The sequence below is a fragment of the Diadema setosum genome, chromosome 13 (assembly GCF_964275005.1).
Source record: "Diadema setosum chromosome 13, eeDiaSeto1, whole genome shotgun sequence".
NCBI classification, from domain to species: domain Eukaryota; kingdom Metazoa; phylum Echinodermata; class Echinoidea; order Diadematoida; family Diadematidae; genus Diadema; species Diadema setosum.
Window position 1 is genome coordinate 18443364 of NC_092697.1, and position 13172 is coordinate 18456535.

Here is a 13172-nt window from a genome sequence, read left to right on the forward strand (position 1 = left end):
CCACGTGATCGCGACGAAAATTGGCACACACATTCCCTATGATGTAATCTAAAGTACCATGAAGTTAATTTTTCAAAAAATTATCATTTATGCTAATGCATGAAATCAGACAATTTGGTATAAATCACTAAATAAAGCTCAAAACATGCACATTTTTTGTGTAAATATTCTTTTTAGTGTCCTTAGCAAATCTAAGAGAAAAAAATGTGCAATCAGAAAAAAATTCTTAAGTATTTTATTGTTTTTTGAATTTCTTATGTATTTTTTTGTTTTTTCGACTTAATGTTTTTCATTGTTTTTTCGATGAAACTTGTCCGCGACATTGTTCCGAACAAGAAAATATATTATCAATTGATTTTCATCAATAAAACTCATGCTTTTATGAAATTTGCCTGTAAACACAGTTTGCATTGAAATTGTCCACAAATTCATGTTTTTTGAGCAATTTTTGGTCTGACATGCACGTACATATTTATGCGCAACTTCGGAACCGCGTGCCCGGGCATCGCAAATTTGGTGTCAAAAGGTGCGGGAGACTCAAAAGAAAAAAGTCATGAAACGTCGCGGCAATAGCTTTTCGCAATAGCGGTACATCGCCTCCGAGGCCCCCTCCCCCGGCCTAGTTAGGGTTAAGCAAGTATTCATGTCTAGTAGTAGAAGGCTTCACTGCACACCACATATGCTTTCTTGGGTATGTGAGTGGCCCAGGCCCTGAAAAGGGTCTATCCACTCTCAATATTCTGGTAAGTATGTTCTTATCATCTTCAGGAGAACTCTTGAAAACGATAAAAACTCTTGAAAATGATAAGAACATGCTTACCAAAATGTCGAGAGTGGGTAGACCATTTTACTAAAAGTTCTACTGCCACAGAAACATTCAAAGATTCAAAGTATTCATTTCATTTCACTGGGAACATTTTATCCAGTTCATAGGTAGGTGTTCAAAAATGGTTCTTGTAGAAAGTTGTCTTAGATCATTAAGAAACAAAAGAAAAAAAAACACTGCATCAGGACTTACTATTTAACACCGAGAACCATTTTATGTCTGATCCTGGACCCTTCATCAGCTCTTCTGATTTGTGGCGGGAATATGGTGTTCCTGTTTGGTTCAGATGCACTGTCGATGTTTAGTGTAATAGGAGTCAATTGTTGAGGATTACATTAGACATGAAATGGTTCTCAGATTTTAACAGTAAGTCCAGATGCAATGATTTTCATTTTTGCTTCAAATTATATGGATGAATCAGGACGTAAGTCAATTGAATTAGTCTTAGATGAAGAAGGCTCAGGTTGTACTTTGCAATTGAAAAAGATCTCTTCTCTTGGAATTATTACTCCTTCAATTTTTCAAGATTGCTACAGATTGGGTTGTCATGAAAGTAAAATGTATCCCTTTAGAAGTTTATACTAAAAAAGCATGAAGAGGCTGAATCCTGTGTAGACAATGTGGCTTCTTTGTAAGAATCTGTGCCATACTATCGTGTATGTTTTGCTACACACAGGTAACATGAATGCAGTGCCTGTATTGTTTGCATGAAACACACCTGAATCCCTCGCTGAAATTAGTTTTTGAAGGATGCATAGAATGACTGTATCAGCTGTCAAATTTTGACATTCTTGTTTTTTCCACCAGATTAAAGTCAGCAGAGATATGTTAGTCTGCCTTTGTGTTTACTGATCAACATTCTAAGACAAAATATTCACAAATTGCTATCAAATACAAGTTTGCAAGACTACGTTTTTGGGGGATGCTTGTGCACATGTGATTATGGCTCAACATTCTTCATCAGGACAAAGTAAGGTGTTTTCAAAATAATGTATAATTCAAATCTTATTCACACCATTAAAGTGAAGGGCTACTCCCTTTCACTCAACACCTTTCCAAGGTAGCCCAAACTTCCCTGTAATTTTGGCGTGTGATCTGTTCTGTCTGCATTCTACCAGCCAGACAGCATTGTTTATTACAGGTTCATGAGATTGTCGACTGCAGAGCCAGTTAGGGGAAAAACATCCATAGATTTACATGGATTAGGAAAATTGTATATTCACTGTCCATACATGTTCTGTAAGAAATGTAGATATCTGGACACACAACAATCATAGCTGACATAACAACAACCTTTGTTTTATCCAACCACCTGCTTCTATCTATGTATTGTAAATTGAAATTTTAAAGTAGTTTTACTTTGTGAACTTCTGAATTCAAATAACCAAAATAATGAGAAAAGTAAAAACAATTTCAAAGCCCGAAGAACTATAGCAGCTTTATTCAGTAGGAGATTAAGACCTTTACCAACCTTTAGTAAGTTTGCTGGCTAGCTTTTGTCCACTCCTGTGGACCTGTTAAGGCCAAGTGATTGCACCATTTCTCTTGCACTGACTACCTGCTTGTTTCTTGATCACTCCTGAGCAGCTTTATTGTTTAATTTAAATTGATATTTCATTTATGTCATTGTAGTGAAAAACAACAAATAAAAAGCAAACACTAACACTAGGTCTATGTACAATCATTTTATGACCCTCACTTTTACATTAAAACTGTAGGCCTACCTGTGAAAAATGACTTTAACATACAGATGTTTCCAGGAAATATTTAGACTATTTTGATTTCAGATGTTGTAGCAAGATTAGGCATGTGCGATCAAAAATCTTTCACCTGATTGTAAATAGTTTCTGGGAATTTTTATTTTAACATAATATCATTGTCCATGATTTATGACAGAATGTGCACTCAAACACACATTCTTTGAGAAGTCAATGTCGAAGAGGTATGTACCACACATGTCCAGAGAATTCTTTCTTCTGTGGAACATAGCAGTTCTAGCCCTGCATTCAATGGCAAATGTTCAGCTGCACTTTTGAAAGTCAATTAATATGTTAAAACTCTAGCTCTGCTTTGGGAGCTACAAGCTAGTTTCACTAGTAGATAGAATCTTGTGAGCAGAGACACAGTTATGTGTAGAAATGGATTTTGTTTTGATATAAAATTGAATTGATGTATTTCAAGCTGAAATGATACCTCAAGGCCTTGTTTGAGGTAGTGTTTAGATAGAGGAATTTTGAATCTTTTATATTCTGACTCTGACTCTGCCAGAGTCTTACGCTCTAGGATACCATCTATGTATATCAGATATATCAACCTTGTTTTGCAATGGATTTTGGGTTATGATTATTTGTTATGAAATAATCTTCATGTATTGGAGGATTGGTTGGTAATTGTTACTAGGTTACTTCTTTTGACAACACTAGAAGCTGTTCATGCTTGACTCTTCGTGCCATGATAATTCTCAAACCTGTAATCCAGAGCTATCTTTCATGAGCATTTTCACACCGACACCTGCTCCATCATTTCTTAGACACCCTGTAGTCTTCTGGCCATGTCTGGTAAAGCAGACAGCTCTAATACTCACATAGACATCAGGTTGTTGTTTCTGTTGTCATATCTTCAGTATATTGAGTGAAACATGTTATCCCACTACAATGTATTTGTACTGAATTGAAAAATCATGTTGTAGGCCAATCCCAAGTGTATATGTCTTTTGTTACAACTATTTATGAACTCATGTACATAGTATTTTGTATATTTTATTCTGCCAGTGCCGTGTCTGACGATGTGTATCTATACTAGTATCTCATGGTTCATTAAATGGCTTCATGTCTTACCACTTTTGTCAATCTGCCTGAAATGGGCAGCAGACTTTATCAGCAACTTTTGTTAACAAGTTCAGATGTGACCATCCTATATTAATAATATGTATTTAGGAAGAGGAGGCTGCTTTTTAACATTTTATGGGATTACTAAGGACTTTGAAAGGAACTGTAGCTAGACAGGGTCTCTTTTATTGCCTTCTGAAGCATGGAAGATACTGTATTTGCTAAAGAAATAAACTGAACTGGTGTCCTTTCTTTTTCTCACTCTCTCACCTTCTCTATCAATCTATTGATATGCTGTCTGTCAATCTGTCAGTATATCCAGTTTATGTTTTTATTGTGATTTGGATTTAGGCAGCATCTGGCTGTTTCAATTTCTATCGAGATCTTGTTTACTTTGTTCTAGTTATGACATCACCGTACTTCCCCTAATATTTGTGTTGTTGTTTTGTTAATTCACTGTGTACAATTATGTCTTCTGTCTAGAAATGTAGCTAGACGCTTTTCAAGATGATTTGCCTTCCTTCATTTTTTAAAGGAAAGATTGTAAGAGAAGGGTCCAAGATGACTGTCTGTGTAATGAATGTAATGGTGTGAAAAAAAAAATGATGTTAAATGTCATCAAATTAAATCCTACCTTTAATGCTCTTGGTTGCTATATGGACATATACCAGGGCTTTTCAGTCCTCTTGTTTTAACAGAGGATGGTTAAGGTAAATAACTCATTGGCGGTAATGTTGTTAATGTGTAAACATTGGTTTTGTTAACTGAATAAGTGTAATGTGAGCTTGAGCAGTGTGGGAAAGCAGTATTGATAAAAAGCAAAGAATATTTTCAAAGAATGAAAATATGGTTGAACAGAGTGCCTTTATTCGTCGTGTGCATACATATCCCTTTCATATTCAGTGATGCAGAGTGTGATGATGGTGATATGATGATGGTGGTGGTGATGATGAAGATGGTGTGATGGTGATGATGGTGATGATGATGATGATGATGATGATGGTGATGGTGATGATGACGATTATGGTTATGTGATAATGGTGGTGATGATGATGATGATGATGATGATGGTAATATGTGATGATAATTATATGAAAATGATTGTAATTATGTGATGATGACTATGGTTTTGATGATGATGATGTGGAGAAAGTCTGATCAGGTTTTGATCTTGCTTAATGCAATACAGTTGTATTTGTCTTGAGAAAAGAAGGGCCGAATTGATTACTGTAATGACAGCCATATTAGATGATCAGCACGAGATGCGGTTATGACAATCCTCAGAATGATGATGATTCTGATGTTGGGGTACTCAGGGAAATGGTGGTTTCGAGATCAGTCCTTATCTTATACAGTAATAGATAAACCTTGGATGGTAGTGGTGGTTGTGATGAAGATGGTGATGATGTTGACGGGAATGCTGGTGGTTACGACGAGTCTTTGCTGGTGTACATTGGGAGCGGTTCTATGACATTTGCTCCTGTTACAATTGCTCCCATGATACATCTGCACGCTAAACCAAATTTAATTCTACCCGAAAACACAACCCTAACCCTAATCCTAATCCTCAAATCAAACTAAACATGTAAACCTAAAACCTTATCACAGTCCAAACCCTAACCCTGTAAGTCCGTGGATAAAATAAGACCGGAGCAATTGTCGCAGGAGCAAATGTCGTGTCACCACTGGTAGCACAACATCATCACCAAAATGACTACTCAACGAGTTACCGTGAGTTGGTGGAGGCGTGATGTAATCGGATCACGTTGAAATCATTTGCAAGTCAAGATACACCTGTGTTACAAGCTACAACAATGAACTCCACTCCCAACGAATGTTGAGATTCTGAGAATACTACAGACGGGCATGATGTCGATCTCCTTAGCAACTAAAGTTAGGATCGTAATATCTTGATTTACGGCACAGAGTTGGAATAATGTGAGTGAATGAGCAATAATTTGGGGATTTTCATTCTTTTTCTTTTTCTTTTTCTTTTCTTTTTTTTTTTTTGGCTTCTTTTTTATTGGGAAAGGGGTCTAAAAATATTCCTATGATTTGGTTACTACTGTTCAAAATCTGAAGTTTGTGAAACGTCTTCCTTGAGTGTTCACACTGGTAGTATATATACACTGGGGAATAAGTTCACGACACACGTTTTACTAGGGAGAAACCTCCTTGGTTTTACCAATCCAATTGATAACGTACTGGGGGGGGGGGGGTTGTCACCTTGGACAAGACTAGACAGGAAGGGTCAACGACTGCTGACCATCTCTGATTAATTATACCATTTTGAGAGTATCACTTTGAATTTTTTAAAGCCAAGGTGAAAACTACCATCAACATCGTCGCAATTGTCCTTGTTTCCTCATTCTGTGCACGTCAATTCATAAAATATTTTGACACCTATTTTGTAAAGGAAGTGCGAGTCGGTCTTAGCAGTAAACAACTAGTATCTGGTCATTATTTTGGCCGCTCCTTGCATCACTCGAATATTTCTGGATGGCCACATAAGAATGATTTCCGCTCGTTTGTGTGGTAAACAACTATTGTCACTGGACATTTTATCACCTCTTACGTGGTGCAGGTGCGATATGCTTTTCATATACTATGTACACGCGTTATAAGTTGCGAACCGTAAATCTGTTTTTACACACCTTGGTACTATAGTCTCACCTAGTCTTAGTTGTTATTTAAAATTAAACTTCTTTTTCAACATGAAAGTTCATGTAGGTGATTTCTTCTGCTGCGGCATTTCAGCATTCGTTTTTACATTTCTGTTCATATTTTGTCAATTTCTTGATGACAATGCTCGACAGTTCAAACGTCAGATCACTACCTGTATCGCGAAGGGGTTTCAAACACAGCTATAGTCGTCTGTAGAAGGCTACAATTTCAAACTGACCTTAACTGGGGTAGAAACGTTTTTCCGCCGCTTTCGAAAGTCCAATATTTCGTCTTTTATAGTTTGCAAGGAACGTATAGCTCAAAGGATGTAAGGAGATCATCCACCGTCATTATGTAGGCCTACATTGTAAGGAAACAACAATCCTCATATCTGAGAGTATTGCAGTCTTTTGACTAACACATTATTTTACGCAAATAGTCCTACGCTCGAGGCGATTGTTTGTTGGAAGGAGTAAAACAATGAAATATCGATTTGGTTTGATTCACATCTTATCATCGCTACCTATCCAGAAATGGCAGGAAAAAAGAACGTCAATCAGACGATCACAAGTTTGGAATCGATTCAATGCAAAGTTATCGGTCTTTTGCCACTTGTTGGTGCAACTCATTGGTCGCAAAGCTGTAATTAGATAACACCTCACACCTGTAGGGAATGTGTCGGAGACAATGGGACATCATGAGGAGCGAGACAAATGTCATCGTGTAAATTTATGCACATATAGTGAGGGGCGAATTTGCCTGCCAAGAAGAAAAACAGGTTGATAAACATACCTGTGTGTTTACGAGTTCAAATCGGAAACAGAGTGCCTGTTACTTCAGCTGCGCTCTCACGTGGGCAAACCAAGAAAGCGTGGCTGGTGTGTGTGGAGGCTGGATATAAAATCCTGACATCTTCAGCGGAGCTAACAAAATGCTCCTGTGCAAATCTACCATCGCGGTGATGTACCGGCTGAGACTCTGCTCATAACGTCCATCATTGGCTTTATCGTTTTTTGGACAACTGATGTTTCCATCCTCGGGAATGGCTTTCAAGTTCTACTCAAAATTTTCAGCTGCCGACTTCCAGCGCTACAAAGATTTTTTTCCAAACTTTGAAACGGACAATGTGACGGTGCACGAAGGGCGTAGAGGTGGTACCAACACAGCAACGACCACGGACTTGATTTCTCAGGAATCGGGAGATCGTCAATTGTTAGTAAAATGTCCTTCGTAAGTTTTTCACCGTCATGATCAATTCATGGTATTATTTCTCTATTTGTACAACCACATAGGTCTAGATAGTGTTTTCGTCTTTTCTGGAAAAAGAAAAGCAGCGAATGAATTGTTGGATCAGAATTGATGGACCACACCATGCTATTGAAATTTAGTTCTCGTTTTTTACTACATTGTAAGATTTGTAAAACTAGAATGTTGATTGTCGTTCATTTTCCATCTTAAGTTGAAGTTAGAACCTGATTTCATTAAGCACATGCTGCATAAATACAGGTGGATTCCTAATTAATCCTATATTTATGAATTTCGGACTTGGATTCAACACCCGCCAATGGCAGGAGAAATAATATCAGCTCACTTATTTACCCACTTTGATGCCTTGCTCAAAGTTTAAGCTATAAAATTGCTCTTACACAATGATAAAATTTAGATTTAGTCTCACACTTGAGTTTACAAATTCTTTGAAAGATATAGTCTAAAAACTGGTAAACATTTAGAAAATTTTCACTGTTTCGGCCAAGATAGATATTACTCGGAAATGAATATTATCCCAAATTAACGTTCTTCTCACAGAACTTCGTCGAACTACGCGTGCCGTCACTGGAAGGATGTAGCGGGTTACTTCGATTCATACGACTCGACATCCGCCTCGTTGTCCTTTCCCTCGTCATCACCTCCGTTGCGTCCGTCTTCGTCTCTTGAAACACTCTGCTCCTACTGGTCGAGTGCCTCGGATTCAACGTCGTGTTCATCGTCGCCACCGGCCAGTAGATCGAAGAGTCGGAAGGCAACTTGTCCGAAGAGAAGTCCGAGACTGAACGATCCCAAATTTACTGGAGTTACGTTTTCGGTCGAGACCGCCATCGCTGGAAACAAACCAATCCTTTCTACCAAGCTGAACATTAGACCGTCCTTCAGGTAGAACGGAGATACAAATTGATTCATTTTCCTTTTTAGCTCGCTTTAAGAGACTGTAAATCTGTAAAGTTTTAAGTATTATCGCAAAGTTGTAATGTATGTTTTCCTTTTGAAGTTGACATTTTCGTCGGTCATGAATGAAACCGATAAACAGAAAGTAAATTTACGAATCATTGTATCAAACTTCGGGTAAAACGTATGAATTTCTTGATTAGCGTATTGCTTGTGTCGAATCTTTATCAAAAGCTTTTGTGGCATGTTTGTTTTTTTTTCAACATATTCCATACATAAAGATGAAATGTTTTACATGGTCTATTCAAAGCTCGTGAAAAATTAAGTAGACTATATGGAGGGTATCCCATTTTCAGTGGTGACAATGATTGCCACCTCTTGTCTTCCATGGGGATCCGTTTTACAAAAGAAAAAGTGATTTCACATCAAAAGCTTGGCTACTTACAGTAAGTTTAAGAACAGTTCCATGGGAATCGGGTGGAACGTGCCAGGATCGCATCAAAATCATACCTGTAAATTTTACAAAGTACTGACGACGAAGCTCCTATTATCAATAAGAAATTGTGGTAAAACCAGCATCTCCACTACAACAGAACAAAAAATGGTTGTTAATAATGACAATTTACTCGAGTGTTCCGAAAGACCCTTGGCCTTGGCACCTTAGCTTGGGAAGCCTAGGAGAGCGTCCAGTGATTTCAGGACGGACTTCATGCTTACAACGTGAACATTGATTCTTAAATTCCTAAAAAGGAGAAAATGTCATCGAGTAGTCTATATCAGAAATGCGCTGAATTTGTCGTTACCAAATAGTATCGTAAAATCGTATCTTCTAGGTGACTTACATAAAACATTCATCAGTGATCGACATACTGTTATTTCTGTCATTTGATCAGTTTAATGCACTTATCGTCCTCTTATCCTTGCAAAATCCCAATTTCTCGCAATCGGTTCACCCATAGGATCCGTCGTTGCAGACGATTGCTCTCCAGACGATCCGCTCTACGATGGCGTAGAATGTCACGTGACGATCACGTCTCGATGTCGAGAAGATTGGACTCCGAATCCAGCAGTTCTGGGACGGACTACGATGGAGAGACCAAGACCGACGTGCCGTCCTCTTTTCCGACCTGGACTAGGTGCGGTGCGAGGATGACCATGTCTTCGGCGCTGCCGTCATCGACGTCGCATTCATCCACCAGCAAAGTCGGAAACGTTACGTCATCCAAATGTAAAGGTATGACAAATCGAGCAGGCTATTCATAAACATATAAATTTATCCGTTAAAATCAACTCGTGGTTAAATTGTAGATAGTTTTTAATGTTTGGATTACTAACGGTTGAGTTAATGTGTCGCCGCAACAAAAAGGGTAGGGGTAAAACAGTGCTTCACTAGAACTACATAGAAACTATTTAAGTGAAATTCATCCTGTGCAAGGCAACTTATTTGTGGTATTTGTGAGACGATGGAAAATAACCTCTATAATCTGCCAGGTCACAATAATGAGCGGACGTTTGACATGACATGATATCGTTTAATGCTCCCTTGTAAAAAGTTCTGGGGACTTTGTCATAACCGAAACTTTTTTTTTTATTTCTTTACAGAAAAAAATGTTTTGTTATGACCATGAAGATTCCTTTCCTCTCAGATTATATTGTAGGCTGCCTCCTTGTGCAAACGACTCGTAAAAACGAAAAACAATTCAATATTGTTCAGAGATGAACAAACAGATGTACGTAGGCCTACAATAGTGCAATAAAGATCATTGAGCGTATGATTGTTGAAAAGGGTAGTAAGTGCAGTGAACACGTTTTCTGTTACCCATCCAGGTAAGCAGTGCGAATCGTGTAAGACGAGATGTACGCCGCTGTGGAGGGATGCCGAGGACGGGACGCCGCTCTGTAACGCCTGTGGTATCAGGTACGAGGTTCGAATCTCTCATATCTATTCATCATTGGGACAAGTTAATCACTACGATACATCACTATATATTTGTAACCATCGTATTTATCCCCCCCCCCCCCTTCATTTCAATGCAACACATTTGAGCATGATTTTAGGATTTGGTCTGTCATTCAAGACAACACATCTATGAAATGATATTTTGTAATCGGTTTCTCTCCAGGAAAGTATGATCTACCAATTCTCCGTATTGTTGAGGATGGGAATTTGGATGTACAGATAGCAAGAAGCCCAGATAACTGTAAAATTATTTCAATGCCCACTAATAACTTTCTTTCGTCAGTTGCCGGAGATGCAGTCCACAAGTATACGCCTTCTTCGGCGGGTATAGACTACTTGCGATTTAGGAGAGTAGGTTCAAAATTTTAGGTTTCCGATGTTTCCTATCCAGCTAATATTACTCTTCTTGCAGTGCCTTGCATAAAAGGACAAAGTCATGTACTGTATTACGATTTTGTGTACCAAACTCGTTTGTAGAAGTAAGACTGCATGACGTTTTTAAAATACTTCACGACGATATCATTTGACTCGTAGCGCTGGGAATGTGACCTGTGGTATCAGAGTATGTCATCTTCACTCGTATGAAAGGGATGACATATTGAACAGTTAGATTCTAGTTTTATAGTTATTCTCATACCACAGCAGGACAGTGATTATAGATATAACCATGTCCTGTCAATTCAGAACCTGTGGACATGTTAAGGTGGTGGGAAGTATGACTTAGTCGGACCATCGGACCATCAAATGCTTGATTTGACAGACGTAGTCGCCATAATCTTGTAAGACAATTATGGCAAACATATTTTTCTTCAAAGCAGATGCTCATACAAATTCCAATCTGATTGTTGTCATAGGCATATTCTTAGGCAGTACGGAATGCCGAGAGTGTGACACATTATTATGCAAATGAAGCAAGACAAGTTGCTTGCTATGTATGACAGCAGCCATGTGAAATTTTCAGTCGTGTTTGTCATCTGTATTTAAAATTTTAATCAACTTATTTTGCTTGTTTTCTTCCAGGTACAAGAAGTATCGGATCCGATGCCCCGTGTGCTGGTTGATTCCTCGGAAAGACAGCAAAACGTTTCCCAGGTGTGCACGATGTTCGGTCCTTCTCAAGATGTGTCTACCCAGGAGAACGCAGTCCATCTCATGACCACGTGACTTCAGCAATATCACGTGACTCTACATTTTTTGTTGAATCTGACAAGGCACCCGATGCATTCAATAAAACTTTGCAATGAGTTGAACTGTGATATTGATGTACGACACTGGAAGACATGAGCAATATAAGCCATTAATCAGACTGACCTGTTAAAACCGAGTGAAAAGAGAGTTATGCGGAGGTAATATTGGAGGATAAATTTCGTTAAATCTTTTGCTTAATTTATGCACGGGAATATGACACGATTTGACGTTATAAAGGATATTCTTTTTAGCATCTTTAGATTTATGTACATAATGATTTTTCATTTAAAGAGTCATTTTCTACACTTGTTTTGTGAGAAGTATTCCATATCCCTTAAGAACGATAGTGTTCGCACCCCCGCTCATTTTGATAGAAACGAAAATGTCTTGGATTTAGAGATTTCGGAGGAGCAGCAGTGTAAGTTTAGTAGAAGTAGTAGTGTAATGTCGGATGTAAACTGAAAAAAAAGTTAATGTTATCTTGAGAACTGTTTTGTCAGTGCGATATACTGTTGGTCAGAATCTTTGTAACGAAATATATATTTCTTCAGAAATACAGGGATCCTTCAACGAAAATAGAGAGTAATGCAGTATTCATTTTCGTCGTACCCCCCCCCCCCACCATCTCTCATCCTCTCTTTTGATATCCCCTTCTTTATTGTTTCTCTCTCACCACCCCCTCCCACGCTCTCACTCTCATCAGTTGATAATGGCAAAGACATATTGACATGGGTGACGATGCCACGATGTGTAGTGTGTGCTGGGTCTTTTGGTTCTGACAGGGACAGCAGTATTGTAGAATTGAGTGAGGCGGCGTGGTTGCCATGGAGACAGTGAGGGATGATGATGATGGTGGTGGTTATGGTATTGATAGAATGATGACAAATATGGCACTTATCACGAACGCTTCAAAGAGGATGATATCTATTTTTTATTTGGCATGTGGAAGGAACTCCCACTCTTGGGGGGAAAATGCACATTTTCTTACAAGAAGACACACTACGGACTTTTACACCGTTCAGCAAGCGCGTTGTTTACGCATTTCATTGCAATATATGAGATGAAGTCAACAAAATCACATCAATACAATTTCAACATCTGTCATGTTTGACATGCCTCGTTATATGTCGGTTGAATATTTTTCACGGCGACCAATACGAGGTATATGTTTCAAAAGTTTTATTTCCAAAATTGTTTCAACGGTAAATCAAATATCTACCTACCTGCTGAAAACAAAAAGAAAAACAGAAAAACGACACACATTGTACCTACCTTTTGAGATTCTGATGAAAGATTATGTTGGTATAGAATGATAACATCGTATGCAACAAGGCAAAAACAATACAATCATTCTCTTGTCGAGCTGTTTTAGACGAAAATCGCCATATTAAAGACAACGAATATGAAAATTCAGTCATTATGTTTCCTGGGAAATTTCATATTAAAGTGGATTCCATAGTCTTGTGCCACAGTCGTAATCACACACACACACACACACACACACACACACACACACACACACACACACACACACAAGCACTGG

General features: G+C 38.3%; 1 protein-coding gene across 1 annotated transcript; it reads left to right on the forward strand.

Annotated features, from left to right (window-relative positions):
• The first annotated feature begins 7360 nt into the window (after positions 1-7360).
• On the forward strand, positions 7361-11771 carry LOC140236458 (uncharacterized). The gene is made up of 5 exons (XM_072316383.1): positions 7361-7530; positions 8125-8469; positions 9441-9715; positions 10309-10399; positions 11462-11771. Exons 1-5 carry the CDS (start codon positions 7361-7363, stop codon positions 11595-11597), a joined length of 1017 nt encoding a protein of 338 aa, XP_072172484.1. The 3' UTR covers positions 11598-11771.
• The last annotated feature ends 1401 nt before the right edge of the window (positions 11772-13172 follow it).